The 13,742-nt window shown below is 36.9% G+C and overlaps 1 protein-coding gene across 7 annotated transcripts in view; it reads left to right on the top strand.

Annotated features, from left to right (window-relative positions):
• Tab3 (TGF-beta activated kinase 1 (MAP3K7) binding protein 3) overlaps positions 1–13,742 on the top strand; it is a 62,293-nt gene that overhangs the window by 34,396 nt on the left and 14,155 nt on the right. For 3 of the 7 annotated variants that reach the window (XM_010608502.2, XM_010608508.2, XM_010608501.2), the window contains 4 exons: positions 1,154–1,348; positions 5,177–6,638; positions 7,552–7,712; positions 12,610–12,703. In XM_010608502.2, the coding sequence (XP_010606804.1) occupies positions 1,247–1,348; positions 5,177–6,638; positions 7,552–7,712; positions 12,610–12,703 (1,819 nt within the window). In that variant the 5' untranslated portion in view covers positions 1,154–1,246. Of the gene's footprint in view, positions 1–1,142; positions 1,349–4,834; positions 4,951–5,176; positions 6,639–7,551; positions 7,713–12,609; positions 12,704–13,742 lie in introns of those variants that run through there. The other 4 variants (XM_010608505.2, XM_010608503.2, XM_010608507.3 and 1 more) reach the window with 3 other exon arrangements.

Raw genomic sequence — 13,742 nt, 5'->3', positions numbered from 1 at the left:
TCTCCTATGAAGATGCAGATGCTTGCTTCATAATTTTAAAAATATTTCACCATCTAGTGAATGAACATAGCAGGAATATTATGAGATTGCATAGTATACACTGTATTTTTCTACTTTAAAAATAGAAATACAGATTAAGACATGGATTGGTTCATTTGACCCTTGATGCTGGCACTTGATTTATGATAAATTTTTCTTTTAGCAGTTAAAATTTATATAGGTGCTTGAGTAGTGCCAGTGTCAGATAATACCTCATGAGGGTCAGTATTATCTACTCAAATTGCACCCTCAAATCCTGCTGTCTTAGTGCTTGTGCCAGTGGCACCAGAACTAGGTGAAGGCTTAACTAAGCAAGTCTGGCTAATCATGCACCCCAGCATCATTTATCATTATGTTTTTGTTGTGGGCTTCCTTAGACTTTAAATTCAAACCTTTTGGCTTTAAAGTACTGGGAGAATGTAAAATAGACAGGACAAGTGTGCTTTGTGGGTGTTACTGTCAAGTCCTTATTTCTCTGTTTCATCATTTCATTATTCCTTACATCAGAATGATTATTGTGTATTGAAGGAGTGTTGTGGTAATCCCAGGCCAGTGATCGCAAACCTTTTAGATACTGAGTGCCCAAGCTGCAAACCCAAACCCACTTTTTTATTGCAAAGTGCCAACACTGCCATGAAACCTGAATGGTGAAGTTTTGGTTTAGAAAAGACAACTGTTATCCGATACTTGGCTGCTGGGGCAACTTAGCTTGTGTGCTGACAGAGGGGGCTGTGTGTGCCTGGTGCAGCACACATGCCATAGGTTTGCCACCCCCATCCTAGGAAAAGCATGAGTGATTATGCATAAATAGGATTTCTCAAGGCTAGAAAAGTATGGTTTTTCAATTATACTCTATACTTTTAATCTGCTAACTTTTCTCTGGCATGAAACTAAAAAGTTTTGGGTTTTGAGGGTTTTTTTGGTTTTTTTTTTGCTTTATTTAGAAGCCACTCATTGGTATATTAGATAAGAAGAATCTTTGGCCATGTTGAATTTGTCACTTTAACCTTTTTATTAGGTATACTTTTTAAAGTTTTGTCATTTTAACATATTGATAATACCTTCTTGAACAAAGTAAAATATGTAATTAGGTTTAACCATAGTTTCTTTTTAGGTAGAAATGACTGTGGTATTGGAAGATCATTACTTTTGGAAGGCCAGTTAACATTCATTTCCTAAGAGAAACTTGACCACCATTTTCTCTGGCATGGCGCAAAGCAGTCCACAGCTTGATATTCAGGTTCTCCATGATCTCCGACAACGTTTCCCTGAAATTCCAGAGGGTGTGGTGTCTCAGTGCATGTTACAGGTAAATTTCCTGTCATTCATGGAGATATTATAGTTTTCCTTATTAGAATTGGCTTTGTGTTGTGTTAGACTAAAACTCAGTTACATTTTTCAAATGTGTGGGATACATTTAGAGCAGGATCTCTCAGCCATGGCACTGTTGACATTTAGGGTCGAATAATACACTGTGGTTGGGGCCTGCCTTGTGCATGCTGGGATGTTCGGCAACTTTTATGGCCTCTACCTATTACATACCACGAGCATCTTTATTGTTGTGACAGCCCCCCTCCCAAAAAATACAGATATTGCCAAATATCCTGTCTGAGGCAAAAATCTCTCCCCTTCAAGAACCACTGACATTTAGAAGAGAGTTAAGGCATATAGCAAAAGGAAAATATTGTCCTTGTATATTACTTTCCAAAGTTTGGGGGATTTTTTAGGTTGTCATCAGTCTCCAAATCCTTAGAGTTGAAGTTAGTTTTGTTTTGATCTTTAGAGTTCTGAGGCTTGAACCCAGAGCCTTCTGCATAGTAGGCAAGAACTCCACTGAGCTGTATTCCCAGCCGCTAGAGTTGAATCTAAACATTATCTTGTTAACCTCTTTAGGAGTTACACTTTTGAGCCTATTTTTAAAGTTTGTAGATAATTTACTACCTTTTTTTACTGTTTTCTAGTTGTTAATTCTTACTAATATCTGATTTTAAGTGTAAGCCTACTTTCTTTAGTTCGAAGTATTCCCTTTGTCTTGTTTTACGCTGAAATAAATCTCTGACCTTTGAGATAGGGTGTGTCTTCCCATCCAAGGAACAACAGAGACAGGCCCACTTCTCTGATAACGTTTTGTGTCATCCTTCACAGGATCAGTGTTTAAGTTCACAGTAACTTACTGAACTGTGAGCAGCAGAAGATATAATCTAAACCTGTATGTTGGGAAAGTGAATCACAGAGACTTGGAGAACAATGATGGTAACAGAAGTGCTCCTTTTGTTCACAAACCCTTTACTAGGTCTAGTGGTATTTGTGTTACAGTTTGTCTGCACTTTCCTAGCCTGAATCTCCATGCTTTAGCCCATTTTAATGTCTAGAGGAGCACAGGTACTGCTCACTGGAGTGAAACCAAGCAGGAGTAAGTCTTCCAGTTGAAACCACTTCCTGTCACTTTCCTCACTTTCCCTAGGGCTCCACCTAGCTCTGATCTTACTCTATTTGCCTTTTGATTGCTTTTTTCATGGGCACTTTAAATTCCGCCCTGTGAACATTTGTTGATATAGGTGAATATTGTTCCACCGGTCATTGTTTTCTCTGAGATCAGTAGAGTATATTGGTAAGGAGGTTTACTACCTATTGACTTTGGATAGTTTCTTTGTTTACATTGAAATATAGGAGATTTAGTATTTTGTATTTACAACAGGCCCTAAGGCCTTTCTGAGGGCTATCATCCCTTAATTTAGGATCACTTTTTTAGGAGTTATGATGCTTTTATCCCCTCCGTCCTTGTAAGAATTTTTATATATGTGGTCATCTTAAAAATTCTGACCTCTTTGTCCATTTAAACAGTTTTGCTTCCTTTAGCCATTTTTGACGCTCTTTAAAATCTGCTTTATTATTTTTGAAGACATTTAGCAAGGCCAATATGACATTTGATTCTACTCTGGTGGTATTCTTTTTATAATACTTCCATAAAGATAATACTTAGATATCTTGTATCTGTGATTTTAAAATGTTTCTTCATAGAAAAATTACTTGACTTGTCACTGTATATGTTTTGGTACTGGGGATTGAACTCGGGACCTTGTGCTCAAGAGGCAGGCGGCGGCACCACTGAGCTAAATCCCCAGCCACAGGGACTTGTCACTATAGACCTGCATTTGATAGGTTGACAGATTCAATTTGGATCCTTCAATTTGTGACCATGCTAATTAAGCTCCTTTAGTTTCATATAGAAAATACACAATGTCAAATTAATAAAAATGTCAAATGGTAAAGTGTCTTCTTTCCTGGCCCATGGGTTTATAAACAACTTAGAGATACCAGTAGCACATTCTAGTTGGCAATCAATCCAACTCCTTTCAAATTTTCTTTTAATATTTAATATCTTTCCCTTGCTCAGTGTGATTTTTGGTTAGGATAAGAAAGTCAAACCTTTGAGTTCTAATTGTTCTTTTTTTTCATTAAGTTTATTGGTACTTTTTAGGTATACAGTACAATTACATTCATCATTGGGATCTTGTACCTTTACGTGATTTATCTTGGTTTTTATTATTTTTCCCCATACCTCTGCCATCCCTTCACCCCTCCTCCCTTCCCTATTTACAAAGACTTTGTTTTCATTTTTTCCTTTTCTCCTATTTTTTCTTTTCCCTTCTTCCCACTTCCTCTACTCCTTTAGCTCTTTTTTTTCCTATTTCACAGTATCAATTATACAACTTGAACCTTATTCTCTTCTTAAACTTCAACTAATACTTTTTATATTCTTTTTAAAAATTTTAAGATCAAAAGGTTTAAGGAAAATAATTACCTTTGTAGGTTCAGTAAAGCCAATTATTTAAATTCCCAAGAATTCATTCTGCAAGGATTCGTTTTCTCCAGATTAGGAATATCCCTTTGATCAGACATCTGTTCCTTGAAATAAGAGTATTGGGACTCAAGAGACCGGGAATCTAGAACTAGCTCTCCAGTTAACTAGTTTAGTGCCTATTGTCAAGCTATGGAACTCTTCCCGAGGTATCTCTTCCCTTAGTTGTAGAAGCCAGTTGCAGCAGATGGACCCTAATAGTTCTTCTGACTAAAATTAATAAACATAGTATCTCCTGTTTTAGGTGTAACCTTATTTGGTTCAGCAGAAGTTAAATATTTCATTTTTATATAAGTGTACTCTCCCTAAAATTATAATAATATATATGTATATGTATGTCTGTATGTTTATGGTCTACATAACAATATAATTTAGAAACATGGATTATTTCATAAAGCAATAATTTGTTTTACTCTAATAAAATAGTTCAGATTTTTGTAATTTAATGGGAAATGGCCTTGTAATATCTTAAAGAGAACCATTGCTTTGATTACTGTCAAGGCACTTCTAAACTGTCAGTTTGCTATTAACTATCTTTGTGTGTATAACTACTAATACAATTCAAATCTTTCAATAATTTTGAAAGTACACTATCTTTCAACAGTTAAAAATTGGAGTCAGAATGAATTTCATTAAAATGGTGATGCCAGTTAATTACTATTAACTGGCAAAATTATGGAGCCATAGTCCAAAATGTACAGTTGGTTTTTAATGCTTTGTTTTGCTTAAATCTTTCATAATAGTACAAGTTGAAGTTAGAGAAAAGTAGAGGCTACTTTATAATTTTTATTGTTTTAACCCTTCAAAGAATTCTATTATAGTATTTTTCTCCTTTGGTGGTTTCAGTGCTTTTTGAAAACTAAAGCATGGTTATTTTCATGTTTATCAATATAACAATTAATGATGGATATTACTTATACTTATATATTGCAGCAATTGTGGTGAATCCAAGATTAGCCCAACATTTTAATTTGTTGAGATGCAACAAGTATAAAATGAGTCCTGGATTTGGAGTCAGAAAACTTGGGGTTGAGTCACAATGTTCATTAGTAGGTACTTTACATTTCTGTAGCAGTAGCAGTAGTGGTAGTACTAGTAATGAGCTAAATGTTTATAGAATAATGTGAATTGCTTGGGATCCCTTTTTCAGGATAAGACGACCATGAAGCTTTTTGTGGTTAAAAATACACTATGACAGTATAATTTGCATAACACTCTGGCAAAGCCTAACTTCCACTTTTAATATTTGTTAATTTTGCCACTTTTCTCCCTTAGAATAACAACAATCTTGAGGCCTGTTGCCGAGCCCTGTCCCAGGAGAGCAGCAAATACTTATATATGGAATACCATAGCCCAGATGACAACAGGATGAATAGAAATCGCCTTTTGCATATTAACCTGGGTATCCATTCTCCTAGTAGCTACCACCCTGGAGATGGAGCTCAAATGAATGGTGGTCGAACACTGGTACATAGCTCAAGTGATGGACATATTGATCCACAGCATACAGCAGGTAAACAGCTGATATGTTTGGTTCAGGAACCACACTCAGCTCCAGCTGTTGTGGCTGCTACTCCCAACTACAATCCATTTTTTATGAATGAACAGAGCCGAAGTGCAGCTACACCACCTTCACAGCCACCTCAGCAGCCATCTTCCATGCAAACAGGAATGAATCCGTCTGCTATGCAAGGGCCTTCACCACCACCACCGCCACCTCCTTCATACATGCACATACCTCGGTATAGTACAAATCCAATTACTGTTACAGTATCCCAAAACCTCCCTTCGGGACAGACTGTACCAAGAGCTTTACAGATTCTTCCACAAATTCCAAGCAATCTCTATGGGTCTCCTGGTTCTATTTATATTAGACAGACATCTCAGAGTTCATCAGGAAGACAGACTCCTCAAAGCACGCCATGGCAGTCCTCACCACAGGGCCCAGTGCCTCATTATAGCCAACGTCCTTTACCTGTGTATCCACACCAACAGAACTATCAGCCTTCTCAGTATTCTCCGAAACAGCAGCAGATCCCTCAGTCTGCTTACCATTCACCACCTCCTTCACAGTGTCCTTCTCCCTTCAGCTCTCCACAGCATCAAGTGCAGCCTTCTCAGTTGGGCCACCCAAGTTCCCACGTGTTTATGCCACCTAGTCCTTCAACTACTCCACCCCATCTATATCAACAAGGACCTCCTAGCTATCAGAAACAGGGGAGTCACTCAGTAGCCTATCTCCCATACACAGCATCCAGCTTACCCAAAGGTTCCATGAAGAAGATAGAAATTACAGTTGAACCTTCTCAAAGACCTGGGACAGCAATCACTAGGAGTCCTTCACCCATCAGTAATCAACCGTCTCCACGGAATCAGCACTCAATGTACACAGCCACCACACCACCTTCAAGTTCTCCTTCAAGAGGGATATCTAGTCAACCAAAACCTCCATTTAGTGTTAATCCTGTGTATATCACATATACACAGCCAACTGGACCTTCATGTGCTCCATCACCATCTCCTCGGGTGATACCAAACCCAACTACAGTTTTTAAAATTACTGTAGGCCGAGCAACAACTGAAAATCTTTTAAATTTAGTGGACCAAGAAGAACGTTCTGCGGCACCAGAACCCATCCAGCCCATTTCAGTGATACCAGGCTCCGGGGGAGAAAAGGGGAGCCACAAATACCAGAGGAGTTCTAGTTCTGGATCAGATGACTATGCCTATACACAAGGTAAATTTTAACCCTTTTATGAAATTGAATCTTTGTGGTGAAGTGCAATCTCCTTTCAAAATGAAACACTTTATATTAGCTGTTATTTAATGTTGGGTAGTACCATTACTATTAAGAGTTAAGTGCTTCAGAATCATCTACAGACTTGTCATAACTGTAACCTAGTAACTTTTAGGACGAACATGGGGAAAATATAGACAAGTAAATGGATATGTGTCAAAAATGCACACTACAGAATAGAAAAAAAGGTTCATACAGGGTGGATTAGAATTTATCTAATGAAAAGAGTTTACATCATCTAATGAGGACGAACTGAAAGGCATAAATATCAGGAAGTGCAGAAGGTAGCTGGGTGTGTTGGTACATACCTGTAGTCTCGGGTAGGAGGATCACAAGTTTTCAAGGCTAGCAAGGCCAACCCTGTCTCAAAATAAAATAAAAGGACTGGGTATGTAGATCAGCACCTTGGGTTCAATCTCCAATACCACTTCTACCACCAAAAAAATGGAAGTAGTAATGAATACTGTTAGATTAGCTATAGTAGACCTAACAAAATATAAAGGTGAATAGAGATGTTTAAGTCTGTTCTGATTATTTCAAGATATCTGAGATTAGTATTCTTTCATTGTATAAGAAGGGAAGTGATTGTAATGATATTGAGCCTTTGAAGACACAAAAGTGTATTTAAAGAGAATTGTAGGCATACTAAAGATGAAGGACAAGAGGGACGTACAGGTGATGTCATTTTTGGTCGCAGTTAAGAGCTAAATTAAAGCAAATACGGAGGCAGAGGACCATTGGAAAGACAATAAATGCCAGCCCTGAAGTTTGATACATTAGCAATGCATATAGAAATTTTCCAGTCATTTGTTCAACGTTGTTCTCTGCAATGACTTTATCTGTGATGCTGTAGCCTTGCTGTTACATCAGCGAGCAAGGATGGAGAGGTTAGCAAAGCAGTTGAAACTTGAGAAAGACGAGCTAGAGCGGTTGAAGGCTGAAGTTAATGGTATGGAACATGACCTGATGCAGAGACGGCTCAGAAGAGTCAGCTGCACCACAGCGATCCCCACGGTAAGTGGTTGGGACATGTTGATATGGAGATGGGGACACTGGCCATCTAGGCCATTTGTTTTCTTTTAGATTGTCTTCCTGTCGTCAGAGTATTCTGTATTAAATCAGTGAGTGCAAGACTTTTGTCCTCAGTAGTTTTTGTCAAAGTTATTTGAGGTTTTACTTTTGCAATGTGCAAGTTCCACAGGCTTAGCAATATTTTCAGAGTGAAAGTTATAATCGAAGTATAGCGTCATTTATTATAAATTGCTTTCTGTCACAATAGGAATGTAAAGTGCACCCTGGCCAAAAGTTTTATAATTTTGCCATGTTTCATTTATTCTTGTAGTTTTTCAAACATTTAAAAATTATTTTTCTCAGAACTTTAATGCAAGTCAGTTCAAATGAGATAAATATGAGTTTTGGGAAAGCATTGACTATAGAGTATTAGTAGGTCCTAAAGGGGACTGCTACTGAAAATTTTGAAACATATCTTCTAAAATCTTGTGATTTCACAAGCTTATGATCCAACCTATCATTTCACATTTCAACATTCATGTATTCAACAAGCATTTTCTGCATACAGTTTTTGAATGTAGCACTACACTAAGTGCTTAGTACATATCTGCCAGTGGGAAAAACAGAGACAGCAACAGATAATTACAACACAGTGTGGTAAGTGCTGTATATGCTCATGGGTAATGAGAGAATTCACATATTAACTGGTTTCTGAATATAGTCATTGTACTTTTCTGCTCTTTCATATGATCCTCCTGAAATGACCTTGTAAAATTCTGCATGTGTAAGTCTTGTCATTCTTCAAGGCTCACCTAACCTCTACTTTTCCCATAGAGCCTGCCCTCTCTAAATTCAGGTTAATCTCTCTCAGAAGTCACAGATTTAGAGAAGTGGACATACATACATACATACATACATATATACCAGGCATCTTGTGGTCAGCATAACTGCATCTCCTTTCTCAGAGTGCAGTTTTAATTGAGGTTTCTTTCTTCAAAGGGGATCTGTGAATTTCCTGAAATTATAATGTGTGATTATATGAAAGGTAGATCTGTAGCTTTCATCTGATTTTTATAAGGTTATGAAAGGAAAAAAAGGGAGAGGAATCACTGCCCTCCCTAAACAATAGTACCATATAGCAGAGAGGAAAGGGAAAGGCATTTTTGCAGAGAAAAGAACAGGCTCAAAGTCACTTCAGGGGTTGACTTTCAGAAGGCAGTAAATAGAGATCCTTGGCTTAAGCATGAGGTTTCTGATGAGTTTACAGGGGTTAATGTACATATGGAATGGAGTTTAGACCTTGAACACTATGTGTAGTTGTTTGAACTTTATTCTGATGCTAACAGGGAACTAGTGAAATTTTTTTGAGGAGGAGCTTCCAACATTGACTACCTTGCTTAGTTTAGTAATTGTTGGGAGAGTTTTAAACACCTGGGAAATTGCAAAGCTATGTTTACCTAAAAATGATGTTACTATAAATCAAATCTCAGCCTTATTTTTCCCACTTGAAATCTGAACTGAATCCTCTGATTGGGGATAATATTTAATTATAGCTCAAACAGGAATCCACTTATAGTGGCTGGGTGCTTTATAGTCCTTTAGGTACCTGTAGAGCATGAATTTTTTTTTTAAGAATAGAAGTCATTTTTTTTGAAGTAGAGTTCTGTAAGCTTTGTGTAGCAACTACTTGCTGCATGATAATCCTTGATAAATAAAATCCTATTTTTAATTGGAAGTAGAAAACTCTCAGTGTAGCATGGATTGATTAGTGCTTGAAGAAAAGCATTAGATTTTAGACTTTATTTGAGAGTCAACTTTAGAAAGGGAAAAGGAAGAAATTGGTGAAACTGCTGTCTGGAACTTTAACTTAAACTTTTTATTATAGAGAATTTCAAAGACACAAAGGAGAATAATAAAATGAACCCTGTATAACCATCTCCCAGCTTCAGAGATGGGTAGTTCATGTGGGTGATGAAAAGTTTAAGTGTGCTTGCTTTGTGTTTCTGCTTCCAGACCTAGAGTAAAGTAGGGGAGAGTTGAGAGTGTGTGGCTAAAGGACAGGTGTACCTGGTGGTTAAGACAGTGAGTGTGCTTTTGAGTCAGGTGCAAATTTAAATGCTGCTTCTGCTGTCACTCTTGTATCCTTGTACATAACATTCACTATCTTACTTTGTTCTCTGTAAAATGTGTATGGTAAAGTACTTATGGGGTTTTCTTTAGAATTTTACATGACACTTAATCAGTATTTTTCTTGATTCATACACAAATATGAAGCATTTTGCAAAACTGATTTATTTTTAACTTTAGGAAAATGCATAAGGTTATATGTACATATTAATCAAGAAAATGATTTAGTCGGAGTCCACTTTTTGTTCATTGAGGCACATTTGAGGAACAGTGGCATAATGAAAAACAGGCTGGGAGTCACAGTAACTTTGGCACACACTGATTATATTTAACTTCTCTGCATTTGATTTGCCCTATGTATTAAAGGAAATTCTGACAAGTACATTATAATGATCCTGTCCACATAATGTGACAATGGATGTAATGTGCCTGGTGTGGAGGAGGTATTCAGAGACGGCTCTTTATCATCGTCCCTTTTGTGATGCCCAATCAACAAGTGACATTTTTGCTAATAAGCAAATACTGCTACCTTCGAGTTTTCAAACAAATAAATTGTTAAGAAGTGCTTGCCTAATGAAACTGTAATGCGCATTAGTGACCTACTATCTGTGCAGTTGCAAAAACTTTGAGTAGACAGAAGTGCCAGATGGATGATAGCATATTTTTCTCAATATGCTGTTTACAAAGCATTGTACTAAGTACTACAGAAGATGTCATCTTTTACAGAGTTATGTATATATTTTGGTAGAAAGAGAAAAGGTAATATAAGACAGCAAATCTCAAGTCTTGACTAGCTAAGTGGTAATGACGTAAGCACTTTCAGAGATTGGAGATAGAAGTTTTAGCCCTTTTCCTAATAGGGTCCAAAGATGAGACAGTTTCCTGGGGGAGAGGGAATTTTAAGTTTTACCTTGGAGGATACATAAGATTTCAGTAAGCAGCGATCTTCCAATTGCGCTGTCCCCCATTCATCTTATTCTAATTGTCGTTTTGGACTACCCCACGGCTTTGAATTCCAAATGCATAATTGGTGCCAAGGAACCATAGAACATCAGTGGTCTTCGGTGTCTCTGTGAGACAGCTAAAACAGTTGATTCAAAGTATTTCTGCCACCTTTTGAAGAGCTTAGAATTTTTCATTTTGAAATGTTCAATACAAATATCCTGTTATCTAATAAACTCATACATGGCAACTATTGAAATCTTTTCCTCCTTGAAAACACAGTACATACTTTTAACAAATGGCAGTAACTTTTCAGAAATAGCTCCCCACCTCTGTTTGAAAAGGACATAGAAATCTTACAGATAAACCATGAGTTCTACTGGTTCTACTGTCTTTGGAAGTATGCCTGTTGAGAGGGGTTTTCGTTATAAGCAAAGGTCTAGTAGCTTATTGACTATTAAGTAGAGTATTTTTTTTAATACTTAAGTTACAGAGCTTTACTATTCAGGGCCTCCGTGGCTGAAACATCTTTCTTCTCAAATCCCAAAAATATAGAAATGATAAACCCCTTCAGATACTTGATTTTGCCATAAAGAATGGATTCTTTTACATGTTCCTGGAATGGTAGCATCACTTTTTGGGTATCTTAAATGCTTTATCTTTAAAACATGCGCTTGAGTATGTATATTAAACTATTTTAATATTGCCTGGCAAGCAAGATGTAAATATTTTATATATTAATGTCACAATTTGTCCATAGAAATAAGGAACGAAAAGCAATTCCTACTATATATTTCCAAGTGATTTTTTTTTTTTTTGGTTTTTGTTCCTCTAGCATTCCAAAAGATGGTGGCTCTTATTATTAAGTCTTTTATATCAGTTAAAACTTCTGATCCCTGTTAATGGGCGTTCCTACTTATTCTGATAATACCGCCCAACAGTATTTTTGTGAATTAAGATATCCATTCTGCTCATTTTTCTTCACTGTTAATACATTTAGATTTTAGCAAAATACATACTTTGAACAGAATAGGACTTTCTTTTGTCTTCCTATAGTAACAGCTAGGATTTTTTTATGTAAGTGAAAGAACCCTATTAATATCTGGGGTGTGCTGAAAGCTTTAGTACTCATAGCTACAGAGTCTAAACATTTTTTACAGTCTATATATGTAAATAAGTAAGGAAATTAAGAATGGCATGGGAAGTAAATGATTCCAGAAAACCTTACCTGAAGACAAGGACTCTCCACATGTCAGTGGCTCTTGTGTATTGCTGGAAAGGTTGAGGCAGGAGAAGGAAGTTCATTTGTTCCTGACATTTTCGTTTACTAAATTAATTGCTTCTGTAAATCAAAAACTGAAAAAGATTTATTTTCCCAAAAGAATTGTTCATAGAGGAATAAGAGGATCCCAGTAAATTCAGTGCCTGATGCTAAGTAAGCACTAATTAAAATTAGTACTATTGTAATTGTTACTAGGCAAGACTAAAATCATGGGCATTAAAGGGTTGATTCTGAAAGTTTCCCTTACCATGGAAATATTTACTGCTCTGTGATTGCAGTGGTAGTTTCTTATATGATAGAACACAGTCCAGTATTGTGGCCTGCCACTATATGCAGCTTTTATGTGTGGCCATTTTGATGTACTTACCCATTGTATATGACTGTTCCTTTGAAACATACACGTAGGACTTCGTAAATATGCCCTCTTATGGACTAAGGCCTTATTCTTGGTAATAGCCAATCAGAACAATTAGCATGATACATACTTCTTAAATGTTGGGCTTGATAATGACTTTCCCACAATTGCTATTTTGGGTCCTTTCTTACTAGCCTGAGGAAATGACAAGATTGAGAAGCATGAACAGACAACTCCAGATAAATGTTGACTGTACACTGAAAGAAGTTGACCTCCTTCAATCTAGAGGTATAGACTTGATTATTTGGTAAAACATAAGTAACAGTGTGGTATTTTAAGCTGCTTAAATAGCAATAATGCTGGTTTTATAGATTCAAGAAACAGTTTTTATCTGTTACAAGAGTATAATCCTGGTGAAAAACTTCCCTCCACCCCACGGTCATGGATCAGATATGTGGGATCAAAAATTAGTTTTACTCTGGCAGTTTTCATCATTAAGTTCCTATCACTTAGAATGGCCTATGTTACTTTGCATTTATCCTTTAGTCATTTACTGTGAATCTTTTAGACATCACTAGGTTTAGTTCTCAGTTTATATTATGTGATAGTAAACTAAAATACCTATAAAGACAGTAAGGATGCCAATTCAGAAAATCGGGCTTCTCAGTTTTAGGCTTTTGGGTTTCTTATAGAAGTATGCTACAGTAGAAGCTCTCTTAGCTTTCATTTACCCAGCTCACCAAATTAGAAATGACCTTCATTTCCTCTGGACAGAAGACTAATACCCAAACCTGTTGCACCCTCTTGACCAGTAGGCCACATTCTGGAATGCTCATGTTCTGTTGCTCCCATTGGTGGAATTGTCTGCTTACCAAAAGTGGGTTGTGTACCCAGCACTTTTTATGTCCATTACTTTATTTCTGCCATAAATGACGACATGAATTCAGAAGAAAGTTTCTCTTTATATAAAAACTAAAGGCTGCCCAAGGATTTAGCTCAGTGTTTCCACTGCCTGCCTCGCAAGTGCAAGGTCCTGAGTTCGGTCCTGGTACCAAAAATAAATAAATAAATACATGCATACATACATACACACTTTGCTAGCTAGCAAAGGCAATTCTTTTTAAGATTACAAGGCAAGGACCAGGGATTTAGCTCAGTGGCACTGTGCCTGCCTGGCAAGCTCAAGGTCCTGAGTTCGATTCCTGGTACTAGGAGGAAGAAAACAAAAAAAATTCAAAGGTGAATCAAATCAATAAAAGGGAATATGAATTGGATGTGGGTGAAAACAACTGAAAATAAGTTGAGGGGATCATAAAAATCTAAAAGG

This window comes from Fukomys damarensis, unplaced genomic scaffold (genome assembly GCF_012274545.1).
Source record: "Fukomys damarensis isolate Sample0158 unplaced genomic scaffold, DMR_v1.0_HiC HiC_scaffold_39, whole genome shotgun sequence".
Taxonomy (NCBI): Eukaryota; Metazoa; Chordata; class Mammalia; order Rodentia; family Bathyergidae; genus Fukomys; species Fukomys damarensis.
The sequence above is the reverse complement of the archived record's forward strand: the minus strand, read 5'-3'. Positions and strand labels throughout refer to the sequence as shown.